Source organism: Engystomops pustulosus, chromosome 1 (genome assembly GCF_040894005.1).
Source record: "Engystomops pustulosus chromosome 1, aEngPut4.maternal, whole genome shotgun sequence".
Lineage (NCBI taxonomy): Eukaryota > Metazoa > Chordata > Amphibia > Anura > Leptodactylidae > Engystomops > Engystomops pustulosus.
Window position 1 is genome coordinate 55,109,404 of NC_092411.1, and position 18,339 is coordinate 55,127,742.

Below are 18,339 nucleotides of genomic sequence, written 5' to 3' on the forward strand. Positions count from 1 at the left end.
AAGGAGCCCTTCTGACTCATTGGCAGAATTTTAGACATTGGGGGACATTTACATAAAGTGTCGGTGTCTGCATTGGCTTTGTTACCGACCTGCTCTCGGTAAGAAGATACACATTTAATATTGTGGAGCTGTGCAGATACATTTCTGGCGCCGAGACCATTTTCTGTCCCTGGGACCAAAATCTGTCCCGAGAACCAGAAATGTGTCCAACAGCCAGAGAACAGGCAACAGTGCAATAGCACTGTATTGTGTCCCTGCTAGACCAAATTTCTTTTGGTCTACTTTACGCCAGTTTACAGCGTCCAAAAATGGCTGTGACACATATTAATTGTGTCTGAGTTTCCACTCCGCCAAAGCCACGCCCCTTTTCAGAGAAGAGTCAGAGCAGGCGGAAAAAGGCATTTTTTCTGTCCCCGACAGCTAATAAATAGGTAGGAGAGCAGAAGATGCGGTAAATGTCCCCCATTGAATTTAGAAGGAACAAATATAAGAAGATTACCACAGTCACGGTAACTAGATCTATGAGTGAGTGTCCCTGGTTTATCACGATAGATCTTGTTAAAATAAATCTACCAACAAGCATGGGTTTCGTTACCAAATAAAATGAAGATTTTTCAGCCTTTTTATTACACCAGTACTGACATACTTGTGTCCGCCCCCTCTGGCAGGATCTGTTCTTCTCTTGGCTTCCTATGCACTGGTTTTTACAAAAAAGTTTTTTATGCAAATTAACCCCTCATGCTCCTCAGGCTTATAAGCCTAATTTCTAAAGCCTTTTTTCTTAAAAACAAGGGCATAGGAAGCTTAAAGACGAGTGGATCCTGCCAGAGGGAGCATACAACAGTATGTCGGTGTGCTTGGTTTACATTCTTTCATCCGGGTGTTAGATGTCATTAAAAGGCAAAGTAAATAAAAAAACTTTAATAGTTTGTGGAATGTAGAAGGTAAGAGGTCCCAGCATTAGTAAAAATTTCTCATCAAAAGTAGAGCTTAAACATGACGTGAATTGTGCTCTAGTGTAACTAAACTTTTGAAATATCATGGTAACATAGTAGAAGCTTTAAATCAATGAGAACAAGGTATCTATAACCCATTGAATCCTAAAAGAAGAAAAAAAAAAAAAAAGTAGTGGGGGGAGTAGAGACCCAATAGCAATGACTAAAAGTTCAGACTTCCAGAACCCAGACACAATTCCCAAACTCACCAGCAGGGAAGCAGGGAGGGTGTTGAGCAAAACCCAGACCCAGCCTTGGACTTCTATTGAAAAACCTGGAAAGTTTGGTACAAACCGAAACTTTTTCAGCCCGGGTCCACTAGACACTACATAAAAGTATTTGAAACTTTGCTGGGACAGAATGGGACAGAAAAGCATTCGGCTCTTCTCGGTACAATCAGTGGGGGTCTTAGCACAAGGACCCCTTTACTTGACGTATTACTTTCAAATTTAAATTATACTTTAGCAATGGATTTATTTTTATTCCTAAAGGGACTGATCTGTTTGTTATAACAAGGAGCGATCTTCCTGATGTTGGGACCCGGTGTCTCACCAATCACATACTATTATGCATCACATACTACTAGGTGTTCAACCATTAGGTGTTGTCTAAGCTTTTGTCCAAAATATAGTGATCATGCAGGGGAATTGCAGCTCAGTCCAATTCAAGTGACTAAAAGCTGTGCTGTATCAGGGACAGCTCAAAGGGTTTGTAACAGCTATCCCCTATCCATAGGGGGAAAACAAGCTGAACATTGAGGGTCCATCACTGGTGTGGAAAACAGGCATCCCGTTCTTACTAATAGGTGGAGTAGCTGGACGAACATGCAGCCCATCACCCCATTCATGGACAGCACGAGTGCCGGAGACACCCGAGCACACTCCCATAAAAATTGAAAGGAGCGTTAGGGCGCCCACTCATTTGGCCATTCCGGGATGCCCTTTCTACAGCTCTCAGGGATAACATAGGGGCAAACCATATAATGGGGTAGGCTCCAGGCCCCCGCAGCCAACACATACTAATGACTTATCACACAGCATACGAGGTGCCAGGAATAACACCTTTAGATTTTACATTTTTCTTCATTCTGACGGTCTTATTCTTAGGGCACATTCACATGGCCGTCTGCGGGGACGTACATGCGGCCGCAAATTTGCGGCCGCATGTACGTCCCCATAGACGGCAATAGCGGCGCGGCGCAGATGCGGTGCCACACATGTGTGGCACCGATCCGGCCCGCACACCGCAAAAAGATAGAGCATGCTCTATCTTTTGGCGTGTGTGCGGCCGTGCGCCGCTATTCTCTATGGAGGGAGGAGGGGCTGCCTCCTCCTCCTCTCCAGCACACGGCTGTGTGAATGTACCCTTAGTGCTACAATGTACAAAGGGGCAGCTTCCCCCAAATAGGAATACAACGGCACATAAAAACTGAATCCACATTTGGTTTAGTATCTACAAGCAATCCACATCTCATCTTTTTCATTGAATAGTTTTATTGTAAGACATTTGCAGGGCCAATATAAATGTTATTATTCCGGAACAATAAAGTGCTGTTAACGTAATCACCTGAATCTTTTTTTGTGCGCTCTACGCTCCTTATGACCACATCAAGCCCTTCCTACCATAGAAAGAAAATGGGAGATCATGAATGAACTGAACAAACCAACAGCTTTATGGAACTATGGAGGGTTACGACTTCTCCAAAAAGCTCGATGCCGAATGAATGAGCCTAACCCAAAGAGTGCGAATGACTTGAGCCGAAAACAGAAAGGACAATATGAGAAGCCCTGGCAAACAACTTCCTACCCTTTTCTCATTACACTATATATGTATTAGTACTCGCTGTAGATGCAACATGCCACACAGGCAACAGTCTCTGCATGTTGCGGAACCCAACCAAAAGTTATTACGTTCCTAAATCTTAATTCATACTTGTTCAACAATACAAAAAAAGGTATTTAGTTTTTTTTTTAGTCTTTTTTTAAATACATGGTTCATCCAACCTTTTTTTTTTTTTTTTTTTTTAACCGCTCGCAGTCTCACATAGTAAAATGTATTTTCTTTCTCCAAGCTATTCTGTTACCAGCTTTTACAATACTTATCAAGTGAGATAAGAGCTCTCAATAGTGAATAGCCTAGAAAACTGCAGTGTAGGATAGTGTCCCTTTAAAAGCAAAAAATACCAGGTGAAAGCAATGAAGGAATCTGCACAAGCATGTTGAGTGTTAAATTTAATTCTAAGGACTTAACAAGCCAGAATATTCTCAACCTATAGGGAGATCTCTATCAACATTAGGAAAAGGTAATATTAAAAAAAAAAAAAAAAAAAAAAAAAAGCCATGCTGCTTAGTGCAGAATAAAACAATTGAAAATTTCAACCAACTACGAATTGGGTTTTAATCAGGCTGGCAAAATGCTGCATAGAAGTATGCCAACACACAAAACAGTCATGTCTAAACCAGTGCATAGAGGAGATAAAGCACTTATGGTAATTGCAAACATTAACGTGTTCATAAAGCTTTTACAACTTAGCAAATGGTCCATAGGAAGAGAGATGCCCATCCACACACTGGGAGGTCTAAAGATTACAAGAGCAGGAAGGAAAAAAAAAAAAAAAAAAAAAAAAAAAAACACACACACCTCAGACATGGAACAGAAGAAATAAAAAAAAAAAAAAAAAAATCCACAAAATCAGCATGAGCAGGGATGGAAAAGAAAAAAATAAAAATATAAAACAAAACGTGCCCTGTCCCCCAACACCAAGAGGCAGAAAACTAACCAAATGGAAACAGAATCTGAGTAATTTTACAGGTCAAGGTTACAGAAATTTAGGATGACAGAAAACCAAATTTTCAGATTTCAATGTGGACAACCAATCCTTTCAATGCTGATGGAGGAAGATTAGACACATTTGGATTGAGACATTACTAGCCTGTGCATAACTGATGTTTCCCATTGCTTTTGTATGAAACCAAACAGTCCAAGCACACACCCAAAAAAAAAAAGGTCCCCAAAAAAGCATCATCTATGAAGCAAGACAAAGCTCTCCAGCTTTTCGGGGATTTGTTTTCTGTACTGTAGATTGTGTTTGACAATCACACGTGCGGCCAGACATTGCAGAGTGGTGTGATTGATGGGCTGGATCAAGTTCTTGGCCATTTCCTTCTCGTCCAGCATATCACAGGCAGTTTGGTGGTGCGCGTTCGTAGAGTCAAAGTGTGCCCCGGATTTTACAAGCAGATTCATGATATCTGGATGATTGTTGAGTGCTGCGACGTGTAGCGGGCTGTTCTCTTCAGAGTCTCTGACGTTCACATCGGCGCCACACTCCAACAAAATGGCGGTCACCTGAAGAGAGGGAAATTTGCAAACAGGGTATCGGCCGACACAAGTGGTGTTTTTGTCCACGGCCAGGTGCAGAGGACTATAGTTGTTTTTTCCTTTGGGATGCAGCTTAAGGAAACTATAGATATTCTGTTTTTTGAAGTGCTCTTGCTCTGCGCTGCAGGGTACCTTCTCCAGCAAACAGATCAAGTGCAAAATTATAGAAAGGGCCTTGTTTAACTGGATTTGGTCAGGCGCCGTGGTTGCATGTCTGACTGCTCGGTCAATTTCTAACACACTTTTACACAGTACACCCATAAGGTCATCAAAAGTAACTGTAGTGTCAAACAAGCCTTTGGCCCGGTCCTGAAGCATGAAAGAAAACAGCTCAGCAAACGAAAGCAAACTACTTGCCGTCATAGGACTTAAAGGATCCAAGTTGTTCTGCTGCATGTCCAAGGCGTACTTCCATAAATTAATGCAACGTTTGAAGTTACCAGAGTCTGCATAAACTGCGCCTCGGTACCGGATATAGTAGGATGTATCGGGATGTGATGGACCCAAGATTCGTTCTCTTATTAAAAGCGCTTGCATCCTCATCTCGTCTGGGTCTGCAATAAGGTTATCTAGCTCTTCCGCAGTATTAACCTCCTTGGCGTAGTCATAAGCCATGATCAGGGCCTGCGGCACAGGCTTGCTGATGACATTAGTCCTATCACTGTATCTCATATCCATAGCTCTCTTCCAATACTTTAAGGCACCAAGAAGGTCCCGCTTTTTGTCAACAAATGTAGCCCCAAGGAGTTCAAGTGCATTGATTCGCTCGGTTTTAATGGTCTGTGGGTGCTGAGTGAGGAAATCAACAATATTTGTGTGGCCAGTCACACTGGCAGAAAGCAGCGGAGTCATACCGTATCCATCTTTTTCCATTCGAGCTCCATATTTAAGAAGCATTTTCATTATTTCCAAACTTCCCGATTCAGCGCAGTCATGCAAGGCAGTATTTCCTGAAAAGAGAGGAGTAACATCAGTTAAAATGAAAGTCCTTAGACAAAGGAAACAAAAGAAAGACGACAGAAGTGCAGAGAACAAAAAATGAAGACCGATTATACGAATGTGACAATGCCATATGGGTGCACTGCAGGATACAGCAAATGTCTCTACACAGTAGGAGCTCGCATGTTGCTCCCTCTATAACTAAAGATATCATAAAGAAACAGAAGGGCTTTACATGTGACCAGGGTTGGATTCAAGCTGCTGTACTGAAGTGAAACAGTCCCCTCTGTCACAGTCCCAAATGCTCTGCTATATACGGATTTCCAGCTGGACAGAAGGGCCCGGATCTCTTCAATACAAAAGCTTCTTCTCTGGAGTTTCCCCTCTACAGGGTAAAATTATTGATGCCCAATATTTGCTTGGTTCATGTTTACTCACATAGCAAAAAACCTTTTAATTGCTTATATAAGGTGTCAGCCATAGATTTTGGCTATACGTCATGTTTAATACATCATTTACAGAAGCCTTAAAAAGGGGTAATCCCACGCATTCACCGTTAACAAAAATAGAGCATTTCACAGATATAATTCCAACCCGTCCGAATCATTGTGTTTACAATTTTTGTTGTCCCTGAATAGGATTATGGGTTCAAATTCTTCTCATGAATATCTTCTCTTGTCTGCATGCTGCAGTGCTCTCTGCCTCCTGCCCCTCCTCCCTGCATTACAAGACCAGCTTACACACTCTCATCTCTCGGTGTGTCAGATACTAGTGAATGCTCAGAAGCTAAATAAAAATGTAGATAAACCATGCACCCTGATAATCCAAGCACATTGTCAGCACATAGCATCTCTTGGCAGAGAGGACTCGTGAGGTGTCTGCTTAGAGAGAGCCTGCCCACACACTGAATTATATCACTCGGTAATGGTCAGTGTAATGAGCTGAAAAGGCGATACAACAGAGTTAAAAATGGTAAAGTAAGAGGGTTAAAAAGGATCTTTATTGTGTGAACATCACTAGTATTGTACCACCACCTAGTTTTTGCCTGTTAAATGGTTTTCCTTGGCCATGTGGCTGTACTCCAGTAACATTCATTCAACTTCTAGGCAACCTCCTGCGCTTGTGGCCTACATAAAGCAGCCTCTCCCTCAAGAACTTGCTTAAACGATGCTTCCAGCCCTGGTAGTTCCTGTGTAGGTGCGTGTCTTTTCATTGTTGCCGACTACCCTTACATGACTTTGGCTTGTTGACTGGCCTATAGATCTGTGCCGACTGCCGTTATCAGCTTTAAATATTCCCTCCGAGTGTAGCTGATAAACTAATTTGATATCCGCCTGTTCCCAGGGAGTAAAACCCTCCAGTCTAAAGAATTCCGGTAGTTTTGGATTCCTCCAGATTGGGGCGAGAGGGGTGCAACCATTTCTTTATCAGCATTAAAATTTGTTTCTTGTGCCCTGACCTTGGATTGGACAGGTAACATAGGTCCAGTGCACTGAGACGTCTCTCTGACGTGAGTTCTGAGTTATAGCCCCCATTGAAGTCAGTAATGGGCTGTTGCAGTCAAGTGTAGCCAGGAGTAGGTTAATGTTGTAGCCCATTTGCAGAGAAGAGCTACACATTAGATGGTAGACACCAAACGTACAGGCTGTATGGTAGGGGACCGTAGAGTACCAACAGCAGTAATAGATATCACCAAATACTTGAAACAGAAAGGAGGCAACACCCTCAGGGTATATTGCAAATCGTATACCGTATATGCCGGCGTATAAGACGACTGGGCGTATAAGACGACCCCCAACTTCTGCCCTAAAAATATAGAATTTGGTATATACTCACTGTATAAGACTACCCCTCTCCCAAATGAAAAAAAGTCTGCTTAAAACTTTGCAAAACAAACAAGAGAGCAAGTGCCTGGTGATCATAACTGTAAGCTGCGATATTAATGAAGATCCGACATGCTTCTGTAAGTGCCGCCTGTGACCCCCAGCTCTGTGACGCCGACCGCTGTGACAGGGCGGCTGCATTAGCATACAGCGCGCCGCCCCATCAGCGCGTACTAAGCCTCTTCTAATGACTGTGAGAAGCGGACTGCCGCGCATGCGCGGCGGTCCCAGGAAGCGGCTCTCTGCGCGCTGACGGGGGAAAAAAAAAAAAAACACCTCACACAGTGTGGCCCCCGTATATCCGGCGTATAAGACGACCCCCCACTGTAGCCATTATTTTAAGGGGTTAAAAAGTAGTCTTATACGCCAGTTATTAAAGACATAAAAAGACAGTAGTCAAAAAAGCAATAATGGACAGATACCAATGTAAAATTAAAATGCATGTGTCCAGAAATAATCGCCTTCAAGGGCATACAAGTAGGCAAGACAAAGTCACTACACAATAATGTTAACCCATGGAATAGGGAGATATAGAGTGATAAATGACACTTAGTAGACATACAAAATGGTGAGACTAGGCTAGACAAAACCATACCAAGCAGAGAGGACCACATGCAGCTGACCCCGACACGTGTTTCGCTGTCGCGGTCAGCTGTCCCCTTGATAAAGCGCGACAGCGAAACACGTGTCGGGGTCAGCTGCATGTGGTCCTCTCTGCTTGGTATGGTTTTGTCTAGCCTAGTCTCACCATTTGTATGTCTACTAAGTGTCATTTATCACTCTATATCTCCCTATTCCATGGGTTAACATTATTGTGTAGTGACTTTGTCTTGCCTACTTGTATGCCCTTGAAGGCGATTATTTCTGGACACATGCATTTTAATTTTACATTGGTATCTGTCCATTATTGCTTTTTTGACTACTGTCTTTTTATGTCTTTAATAAAGTATACGATTTGCAATATACCCTGAGGGTGTTGCCTCCTTTCTGTTTCAAGAATTTGGTGACATTAGATGGTAGGAAAGAAGCAAAGGATCTTTTTACTTTTACTGCCTTTCCTATTTGCCAAAAGATTGTCCATCCTGGACAACCCTTTTAAAGGCCAAGGAAGTTTGTTACAAAGCTGGAGACCATTGATAGGCTAAACCTGCTACCTTTTAAGTCTGTTCCACTATAAAAATATAATATATATATTATATATATACATATACACACATACACATATATATACACACACACACATAGACCTATTTGTATTACATAGTGACATAGTACCTATAAAAGGGTTAAAAACTTCACACATGCACCATTTAAGATCACATAATTAGGTAGATACTAATTTTAACATTCCCACGTTGATACTTCACTAACCTTGCGCCCCCATGTTTCTCACTACAATGCTGAAAATAGAGAAGAGCGAAGAAGGAGAATCCTAATTAACAGATCAGACATTCAATATGAGAAAGGGCGGCACAAGCCACAATGGTTATGTCAAGAGCGTATCTGTAGCGGCTCTAACAACACAGAGGGGACAGGACCGATCACTTGTAGGACACACACTTCTCAACTGGAAGACCCGAAGTAAGACGTATGGTAATAAGACCGTGTGCATCTTCAGAAAACCCTTCATGTGACTTATCGTGTGCCCTCAGCAAAAAAAGACACTCACATATACAACCACATCATGTCAATTATCTGAAGATTCTATCTAGTTTTTTATTTAGTCCATTTAGAATTTAAGTGGCCGCGCACAGTAGGGGGAAAAAAAAAAAGAAATCACCCATTTTGGTGAGCCCTAAAATGTATGAGTGATCCCTCTCTCCAGCGACAGAGAAACCTGGAACCCTGTGCAGTCTAAACTTCTTCCTCCCCCATACTACCTGCAGAGAAGCTGCGGCCAGACACCACAGGTTTATTTCCATAGAGAACCATGGAATCAGTCATACGGGTTTTAAACCTTCAAGTTATATGGGAGAGGGAACTCCCCGGATTTAATAATCACTTTACATTAAGAGACCAGGTTGTGCCAAAGAGGTGGTCAGTGTCCAAACCGGTGAAATCTTATTTTAGTTTTGTTGATTGAAGTTTAAAAATCTTCAAGATTGTTTATCTGTAAATCTATATGTTAATAGGTGATCACTTATTTACAGTCCCGAAAACTTTTTTTTTTTTTTATTTGTCGTTTGTTGTCAACATGTAATGTTTAAAAAAAAAAATTATGGCCCTGGCTAGTGTTTGCCTAAATATCCCATGTCTCATAGCACAAGCTAAGCACCCATCAGTGGGTGAAGCCTAGATCATACTGTGTTGCTGAGCGCTCCTGCTTACACACGGTACAAGCTTTTCGTGTTCTTCGTACAGACACGCCCAGAGAAGGAATGCGACTATACTCAAGTAAGAACCCAATGTACAGTACCCTGTCCATTCACATAATAATCTTGCCAAGCATTTCATAGTCCATAACCCCTGCCGCTTACATGAGCGTCTACGAATGGTTACCTACCAATCAGACCACAAAACATACAAAAGTATACTGGATATTTTTACACACACTCTGCGGAATTGCTGACATTCACCCCAAAATAAATACATAAAAAGATTAAAAGCGCGTAGTGGATTTTGCTGAAGGTTCGACAGAGTAACTAGTTTTATTAGGTTATGGTAAAGAAAAAAAAAAAACAAAAAACAAAAAAAAAACAAAAAAAAACACAACAATGTGTAGTGTGAATTGTATGATGAAACATTACATAACCTGCGTTCTGAACATGTGAAGACGTGCGAGGATACTGTGAAGTAGTCAGGACGGCTATACATATTACTGTAACTTCCAGCTGGACAGAAATAAATTACTTGCAGGATCACTAGACTACCTTTACAGTAGTTATTTTAAGGTGACTGTTACCATGCAGGGAAGACCGCCATGTCAGGTAACAAAACAAAAAAAGAAAGAGCTGATCCCTGCTGGATTCCATTTAAAGTTCCAGCCTCTGACTCTGTGCCATGGAAAATACTAGACTACCATGAGAGCGTAGGCCCAAGAAGCATCGGAGAAAGATTACAAAGTTGTGTTCAAGACTTCCTTCTCAAATGTATAAAGTCTGGAGTAGTGTCCAGATCTATGTCACTCATAATATCCCGCCTCATCTTATTACACTCCAAGCATTAAAACACTTGTGCCAACCTGAAATATGGGTTTATAGTCGAGTTTTCATCCTTCTGTTTGATGGATCCCAATGATAACCAGATTGAAAGCTTCAGTTTAAAATGATTTTTATTGCTCCCCCCCAAAAAAATGTTACTTTGCTTTCTAAATGTAAAAATAGAGCACCATCACCTGACCTGACCACCTGCAGTGGGTTAGCCACCAGTGGGTTAGCCACCATTTCAGAAAATGTTTTGCTATATGGACCAGGGAGTTATGAAAATCATATACAAATACTTGCCTAAAGTACACATAAAGGTATCTGCAAAATGGCAGCAAGCTCAAAGCATTGCACACAGGCAGCGGCACAGGAAAATATAGGTCCTATTCCTGCCCCGATTTGTGGCATGGCCGCTCAGCTCCCTGTGGAGAAGGGAAGGGAGAGTAGCGCTCACCCCCTCCATACTCCCATAGATGCGGGTCCAATAAGCACAGTGGACTCACATTTGAAGATCTCCATCATCGCCTCCTCTCGCCATTCTTATATGAAGCTGACATAACAATCCAGCTTCATTTTGCAAGTGCCACACTGAGGGTGCTTGTGCAGTAAAGTTGTTGGTGCACAACACCCACATATCACATGCATGTACTTCCAATTGCTACAACAGCTCATACAGGATGATTTGGGACACTAAACCACTGATCTTTAAGGACCTCTTGGTAGCTTAGTACAAAAAGGCAAGTCCACTTTTTAAGGGGTTATTCTGGGAGTACACAACTTATAGAGATGTTTGAAATGTGCCCCCCCTCTTCAGCAGCATGGAGAAGGATGGAGCTGCAGGAAAGAGGGAGCTGACAGACGTAATTGGCTACAAGCCTCTACATGGACAAGAGGGACTCATTTAAGGAAAGTGCCATAGCCAGACATGACACATTGGGTCCAATGATTCTAGAGACAAGAAAGTCACTAGAAATTCACTATGGAATTGTAAACATGTCATCTTCTGCAGCATTATACCTGAATAAATGTTGATTTTTTTTGAAGAGGAAGAAGAGAGAAAATTTGTTAATGGAAATTTAAAAAAAAAAAAAAAAAAGACATCCCTTGAAAATAATAACTAACCCATCTTTAAAATTTAAAAAACACACACAAGATCTGGACTTTTTTTCAGAGCAACATGGGACTAGCATTCCCTAAGAATAAACACCTCAGTGGGATCTTCACATGGTCTTACCCGTGTTATAATTATAAATAAATGGACAAAAGCACTTTATCTACCTACTGTAAAAGGGGCTGGGTCCTTCACTCGACAGTGACACAAAGTAAAGGGATTTGCTCAAGACTAGTACTGTAGTACCTCACTGGAATACTGTAACAAAATAAGATCTAACAAGAGACGCTCCTCTTAATGCACAAAACAGACAAGTCAGGGAATAAGATAAGTCTTACATAATTTAAGAATTTGTAAAATATTTCTACTTCGTAAAAAGCATGCAGTTAAATCAATATTCTCATATACATTGTATAGATACTACAAAATCAGCTACTATTAGAGAGAACCTGGCTCCTCAGCTACTCCTGCTCTATAACATGCTGCCTGCACATTAGATTTTTGTCTGGTGTATGGCCAATGTAAACAAGAGGCAGAGGTGCTAGACCTGGGGCTTGGGTCACCTAGACCATCTTATAGTAAAATAATCCATCTAATAATGACCTCCTACAATATTCTACTGGATACTATATAGCAACAGCTGGCAGCATATACTGATACATATACAGACTGTTATTTGCTAAAAGCCTTTGCATTGGTAGATGTATATGATGCCTATGCTTTCCAACAGAGGCACTTCAAATGCTGTGTGAACTCAGCCCAAGCCATCACATTGCTCTTTTGGAAATTACCTGTAAATAGGTAACATATTGGGGCTTGTTCGCTCGTCAATTTTAAGCTAGCGGACAGATCCTGAGACTTGTGAAATGGTTGTAAATAACTTACCCTAGTCTATGGGAGGAGCTGGGCCGGCGGCCCACAGCCAACAAGCGTGCGGGATAGGAATGCAGAACATCACACTGGGCATATTTCTCAATGCTGTCACCGGGGCATGTTCCAGAGCTATGTAAAAGCTCATTAAATTGAGTGATGTCTGCAACTTTTTTTTTTTTAGTCTACAAAGCAGAAAGCAGTGACAGTACAAGCTAGGAAGTGCTAACACGGTCCAGCTCAGCCACACAATCTTCCAGGCTGGACCCACTCATTACAATAATTAGTACTTTCCAATTAGTTTTCATGACCATATTAATACCTGCTCCTACTAGATACTGTAGTGTTATGAAGGAGGCTTAAGACTGTTCATGCCCTTCCCAAATCCACAACAGGTAATTTCTGGTGAAGGGGTTCGACTCATAGCACCTTTTAAATACTTTCTATCAGATCTCCTTATAAAGCCAAGGAACATGGTGAACATTTAGCTATGTGTCTATAATACTCTGATGAATCTACTCTGTAATTAAACCTCCTGTCTACAAATGATTCTGCTTTAAGGAAAAAATACATTTATAATTTCAATTATTTGTGTAATATTTTAAAAGTAGTGGATTTTTCATTAAAATGAAAAGTCAAGAGGAAAAATGTAACGTTCCAACCACTTAAGACGCACATGGGTTTTACATTTCATAATGCCAGGCTTTCTCCCCGCACAGTGCCACTTCCAGCAGCCCTGTAATTAAGGGAAGTAAACAATGGATGACTCTGCCTGCTGTATAATAAACCACAGAACGTCCTGTGTAGGACCCTGGGATTCATGGAGGCACAATTAAAAAGGTCGTACCCAAAATCATGAATGTACATGCACATTTAAAAGATTAAAAAGGTTTTAGTCAAAATAAGAGGCATCCCGTGTCTTCCAAGTAAAGCAGAGAGGCAGTCGAGCATCTCTGATGTTACCATGTTAAACTATATTGTTTTCTATGGAGTTGAATACACTGGCAATGCACATGGTTGCCTGAGGACTAAGGAGCAGTATGGGACCCCCATTCTCATTTATTGGGTACTGAGGAAAGCAGTAACTTATCAATCTGTGGGATTCTAACTTGTGCTGCAGTTATCACCATACAAGTGTTCCTTTCTATACCTAAACAGATCAGTATTAGTGGCCTTAGTCCGGAACAAAGATGTCTTATGTCCTACTTTATGTCTACATCACAATGAGCATATTGCATGTAAATAGATAGCAACAGTTATAAAGAAAAGGGGAGATTTGAGGCTATTCTCTTAACCTGCAAATATAGTTAGAGAAACATCCCAGTTATAAATATAGAAGCGGCACACAGCAGTTTCATGTGACATTTACCTTTCACACTCTTCCTATTAACATCGGCTCCTTTTTCCAGAAGGAATTGAGCAATCTCTTTATGACCTTTGTAGCAGGAGATCATCAGACAGGTGTGACCATGACGGTTGGCTACTTCCAAGTCGGCTTTGTGCTCTACCAAATACTTCACAATCTCCAAATGCCCATCAAAACAGGCTGCCCTTAGAGGAGTAGAATTAGTAAGGGTTGTGTTGTTCACAGACGCGCCGTGATCCAGAAGGGACTGTACAACTTTCAGATGACCTGCCGCCGATGCTGCCCAGAGAGGTGGAGCCCCTTCTATGGTCTCTCCATCAAAATTGACAGATCCCCCTATTTCCACAGAGGCACTGCACTGATCCAGCAAGTAATCCACCATATCCAGGTGGCCATATCGAGCCGCCATTAAAAGTGGTGTCGCCCCATTGGTCTTCTCCGACATCAACATCACAACTTCATCTTTGGCCTTGTTTTCCAGCAGCTTGGAAAGAAGGCGCAGCTTCCCATCGCGAGCGGCATTAAAAACTGCCGTCTTCAGATCCATGGTTACTCTACTGTAAAAGACTTGTTTGTGTTCAAAGAGTCCAAGTTGGTTTCGATGACAGCCAGAATTTTCCAGAAAAGGCACACAAGAAAAATGAACAAGATCCCGTCCGTTGTCTCATGAGAAGCATAAATAAGGACTCGCAGATGGATAAAGCTGAAAAGGAAAATAAGGAATTATTAAGGCTGTTAACACTGATCACATCATAAGTCATATGGTAGTACAGTCTTCACATACAACTATATCATATAATATCTAAGAAACCCCTCACACAGTCAATATGAAAGTATTACACACATCAGACTACATAAATTCTTCCATGTGAACCAACATATTGAATTTGCTTCTGCTACTGTGCCCCCCCCCCCCAAAATACAAGCCTCTGTTCCATACATGAGACACGTGTGGGGTCTTCTTCATGAACCACTGACAATGCTGAGCCCAGAGTAATGCAGAACAGGATCAATGTCACTGGAATGGACATTCTTGTTGTTTAGTTTCCTATGGCAGCCAGAAGTAGGAAGTAGTTGCAATATTGTATCAAATAACTAGATTTTCCTCTCTTATTTAACCCTACCATTAGCAGTCTGCTCAAAGTCTGTGTGACAGCAGACCACCTTATTGCCCTATCATGCCCACAGCAGTGACATGTAAACTGACTTCCCCATTCACACACAAACACGATGCCCCGCAATCATTCATCACCTTTCCTCTAGCCATGTGATAACTGGTGATGCAGAAACAACCCTAAGATAGCGCCTTTCCACTTTACTGGAATTTTTTTTTTTTTTTTTTTTACATACTGGAAACATTTATGCAAGAGAAAGAGAACATAATATCCAACATGACGAGTCTCTAAAATTGGCAAGCAGTCATGAGCCATTTCCTAAATTTTCTGAAAGCTAATCTAGATTTCAGTTCCTCAGAAAATATAGGCTGGAGAAATCTACCCAAATGCACAGTACCAAGTGCCAGCAGTGAGAGGAGCGACTAAAACAAGTCACTTAGTATCTCTGAAGTCCTCACAGAACCCTAATGGCCTATTTATTAGAAGGACAGTCTCAGATGTAATTAATAGGTAGTGATGATCATGAACAGAGCATCTATGCTGTCTCCCACCATTACAATATCCCCTCTCCGGATCACAACATTCTGCAGCCAATCACACGGCAGTAAGAGGAGTTGTTATAGAAAATGGTCCTGGCTAAAGATGACTGGACCCGATGTTCACGTTCGGCCATGCGACCCGGACAGAATGCAGGATTAGTGGCTGAACAGACAATCCACCAAATTGATAGTCTTAGCTATTATAAGGAGTGTCAATTTGCCAGATTGGCTGCCAATCAGACATTATATTCGCATCGCGCAGCGGAACATCGGCTCCGCTCATCTCTAATTCTGACTGTCAGAACATGGATGGAGAAATAGAATTTTAGCTCAGTGAAGGTTAAAAAAAAAAAAAAAAAAAGCCAATTGGTGGATTGGCACTTGAGTAGAATTCATCTTCCCAATTTCAAGTCTGAGGCAAGTATAACAAATGTCTACAACATGTGGACCATACCTGTCTGGAGAACTAGAGGTGATCACCATCCTGCAGCTATATACATTGAGTGGTAGTTAAGCATGCAATGCCGTTTTCTGTCGCACAGTAAATCAATTTGTAAAGCTTTGCATGCATGACCACCTCTTACATCACCCTCTGACCATCCTCTCTCTTTATAGGATGCAACTATAAGGTTTTTATAGCATATCCCGAATGTATCAAATTAGGTGCAGGTCTTGATCTATGATTAAATGCGGATTACTTAGAGGATTTTCAATACATCTTGGTCTAAATGTATTAGCCCCCCCCCCCCCCCCATGAATGGAGCACCAGGGCATATTGGTGACCACCAAATGTAGGGTACGGTCACAGTTGCCCAGTACAACACACAGATGGTCCCATAGGAGAAGTGGGGGGTTTACACTCATTCTATTACCTTGGTTTGGGATCCAAGCGATCACAACTGAGGTAATAAGCTTTGGGAAACCCCTGCATGACTTCAAATGAGATTTTTGGATCCCTCCTAGATGTCATCCCCCCCTCCCCCCCCCCACATCACTGGTGTATCTACATATCTACTAGGGTTACTGCAACCAGTGACATGTCGTCATCACTGGTAGATCTACGCATCTACCAGGGTTACTGCGACCAGTGATATGTCGCCATCACTGGTGGATCTAAGCTTCCACAAATATTACTGCGCTCAGTGATACGCCACCATCACTGGTGGATCTACGCATCTACTAGGGTTACTGCGACCAGTGATACGCCACCATCACGGGTGGATCTACGCATCTACTAGGGTTACTGCGCCCAGTGATACGCCACCATCACGGGTGGATCTAAGTATCTACATATCTACTAGGGTTACTGCGACCAGTGATACACCACCATCACTGGTGGATCTACGCATCTACTAGAGTTACAGCGACCAGTGATACGCCACCATCACGGGTGGATCTACGCATCTACTAGGGTTACTGCGCCCAGTGATACGCCACCATCACGGGTGGATCTAAGTATCTACTAGGGTTACTGCGCCCAGTGATACGCCACCATCACGGGTGGATCTGTCATTGGAAGATCTGAGGCATGGGGTATTATACATAGGAATATACACGATATATTTACTATATAGCAGTCACTGCGGGTCCCCAGCCATAAAGTTGTCACCTCCTTCCTGAGAGGAGTTCAGGACTACAAGAACATGTCAGCTCTAGAGCCGGACATTGACCTGACACACAAAGCCCCAGAGTGACAGGACCCAGGGCAGGACGTCCATGGGGAGACAGGAACAGCCTCACACAACACGGGGGGGTCACGTACACAAGTGTCGCATTAGGTTACCCGCACAAGCACACAGGGTGACACACACATTCCGAATACAGTCCCTGGCACAGGACAGCCGCCCCTATGTTCAGCACATAGACTGAGCACGGCGAGTCTTTACCACGGCCATGGTTACCGCTGTCTGTCCCCCGTTCTCCTCCCGGGACGTTATGCGCCCTGTACGAGCCGCCGCAGCCGAGCTGCCGGTGTGACGGGGCAGGCGGGGCTCTCCTCCGTCTGATAGGGACTCCACCTAGCCTGCTACAGCCCGTTAGTCATCAACAAGGCGAGGCGCAGCCAATCACGAGGAAAGGGGCGGAGCGCAAAGATGACAAACGAGTTCTTGTGCATTCGCATCATGACGTTCTGGCGTCTAAGGTTTGGTTGAGCTGAAAACGGCGTCGAGCGGTTCGGGCGGAGGGAGAGGACAATGGTATGGGAAGGGAGGGGTGCAGGAGGCGGGGCCTGTGCGAGTGACGTCACGGAGAGGCAGTGAGACAATAGTGCTGGAATGTCAGAAACTTCTAGTCATGGAGTCGCAGTTGTCACCTCCTCTACCTGCTCCGTACTGTACAGGTCGTGCGGAAAGCTGCAGCCTCTTATTAGGCATAGCATGGAGAGCCAAGGGGCGGTGTGGGGCACAGGCGTGTGGTCCTGATGCCAAAAACAAATCTGACTCGTGTCATGGGGGCAGATAATTTATTTACATAATAATATTCTCCGTGCAACAAGGATTCTGGAGCAATTTCTCATAAATATTGCGCCCCTCATAAGTGTTCATCATTGTAAACTGAATGGGAGAGTAATAGCTGATAGTTGGATGCTATGTAATGTCCTGCAGGACGGTTCATTACTAGAGTTACCTTCAAATAGCCACATGGTCACCTGGAGGGAGTTTGGCCAGCTCTCCATGCTGATTTTAGGAATCCTACCGCTTCATTTTCATCAGATTCATTTATTCCACCTTCCAATATGTTATTCTTTTTCTACCGCTGACTGTCAGAATATAGTAATAACACCTGCAGTACCATCACTAGAGGGTTAACATGTAATGTTTGTAGAAATGTTGCAACATTTGTAATCTTTCCTGCAGAACCAGGCTGGCCATAGATTGGTCCCCTAAAAAACCCAGATCGATCCCTCCCTGTGAATGGATTTTAGGGTTCCTTGTGTCAGGGCTCTTAAAGAGGTTGTCCCACAAAGCAAGTTAGGCCCTATCCACAGGACCTGTC

The 18,339-nt window shown here is 42.7% G+C and overlaps 1 protein-coding gene across 2 annotated transcripts; it reads right to left on the reverse strand.

The window, feature by feature from the left end:
• Window positions 1-3,367: 3,367 nt before the first annotated feature.
• Window positions 3,368-17,515, reverse strand: FEM1C (fem-1 homolog C). Of its 2 annotated transcripts, none has more exons than XM_072140894.1 (3): window positions 17,244-17,515; window positions 13,692-14,391; window positions 3,368-5,326 (listed from the first exon to the last, which is right to left on the reverse strand). In XM_072140894.1, exons 2-3 carry the CDS (start codon window positions 14,233-14,235, stop codon window positions 4,017-4,019), a joined length of 1,854 nt encoding a protein of 617 aa, XP_071996995.1. In that variant the 5' UTR covers window positions 14,236-14,391; window positions 17,244-17,515; the 3' UTR covers window positions 3,368-4,016. The 2 variants fall into 2 exon arrangements, with proteins under 2 accessions (XP_071996995.1, XP_071996987.1); XM_072140886.1 differs by having other exon boundaries at window positions 17,229-17,515.
• Between the last annotated feature and the right edge of the window lie 824 nt (window positions 17,516-18,339).

Coding starts and splice junctions, on each gene's coding strand:
- FEM1C (XM_072140894.1), bottom strand. CDS start 14,235: ATGGATCTGAAGACGGCAGTTTTTAATGCCGCTCGCGATGGGAAGCTG. Junction 5,327..13,691: donor TAATAGGAAGAGTGTGAAAG/GTAAATGTCACA, acceptor CTCTCTTTTCAG/GAAATACTGCCTTGCATGAC.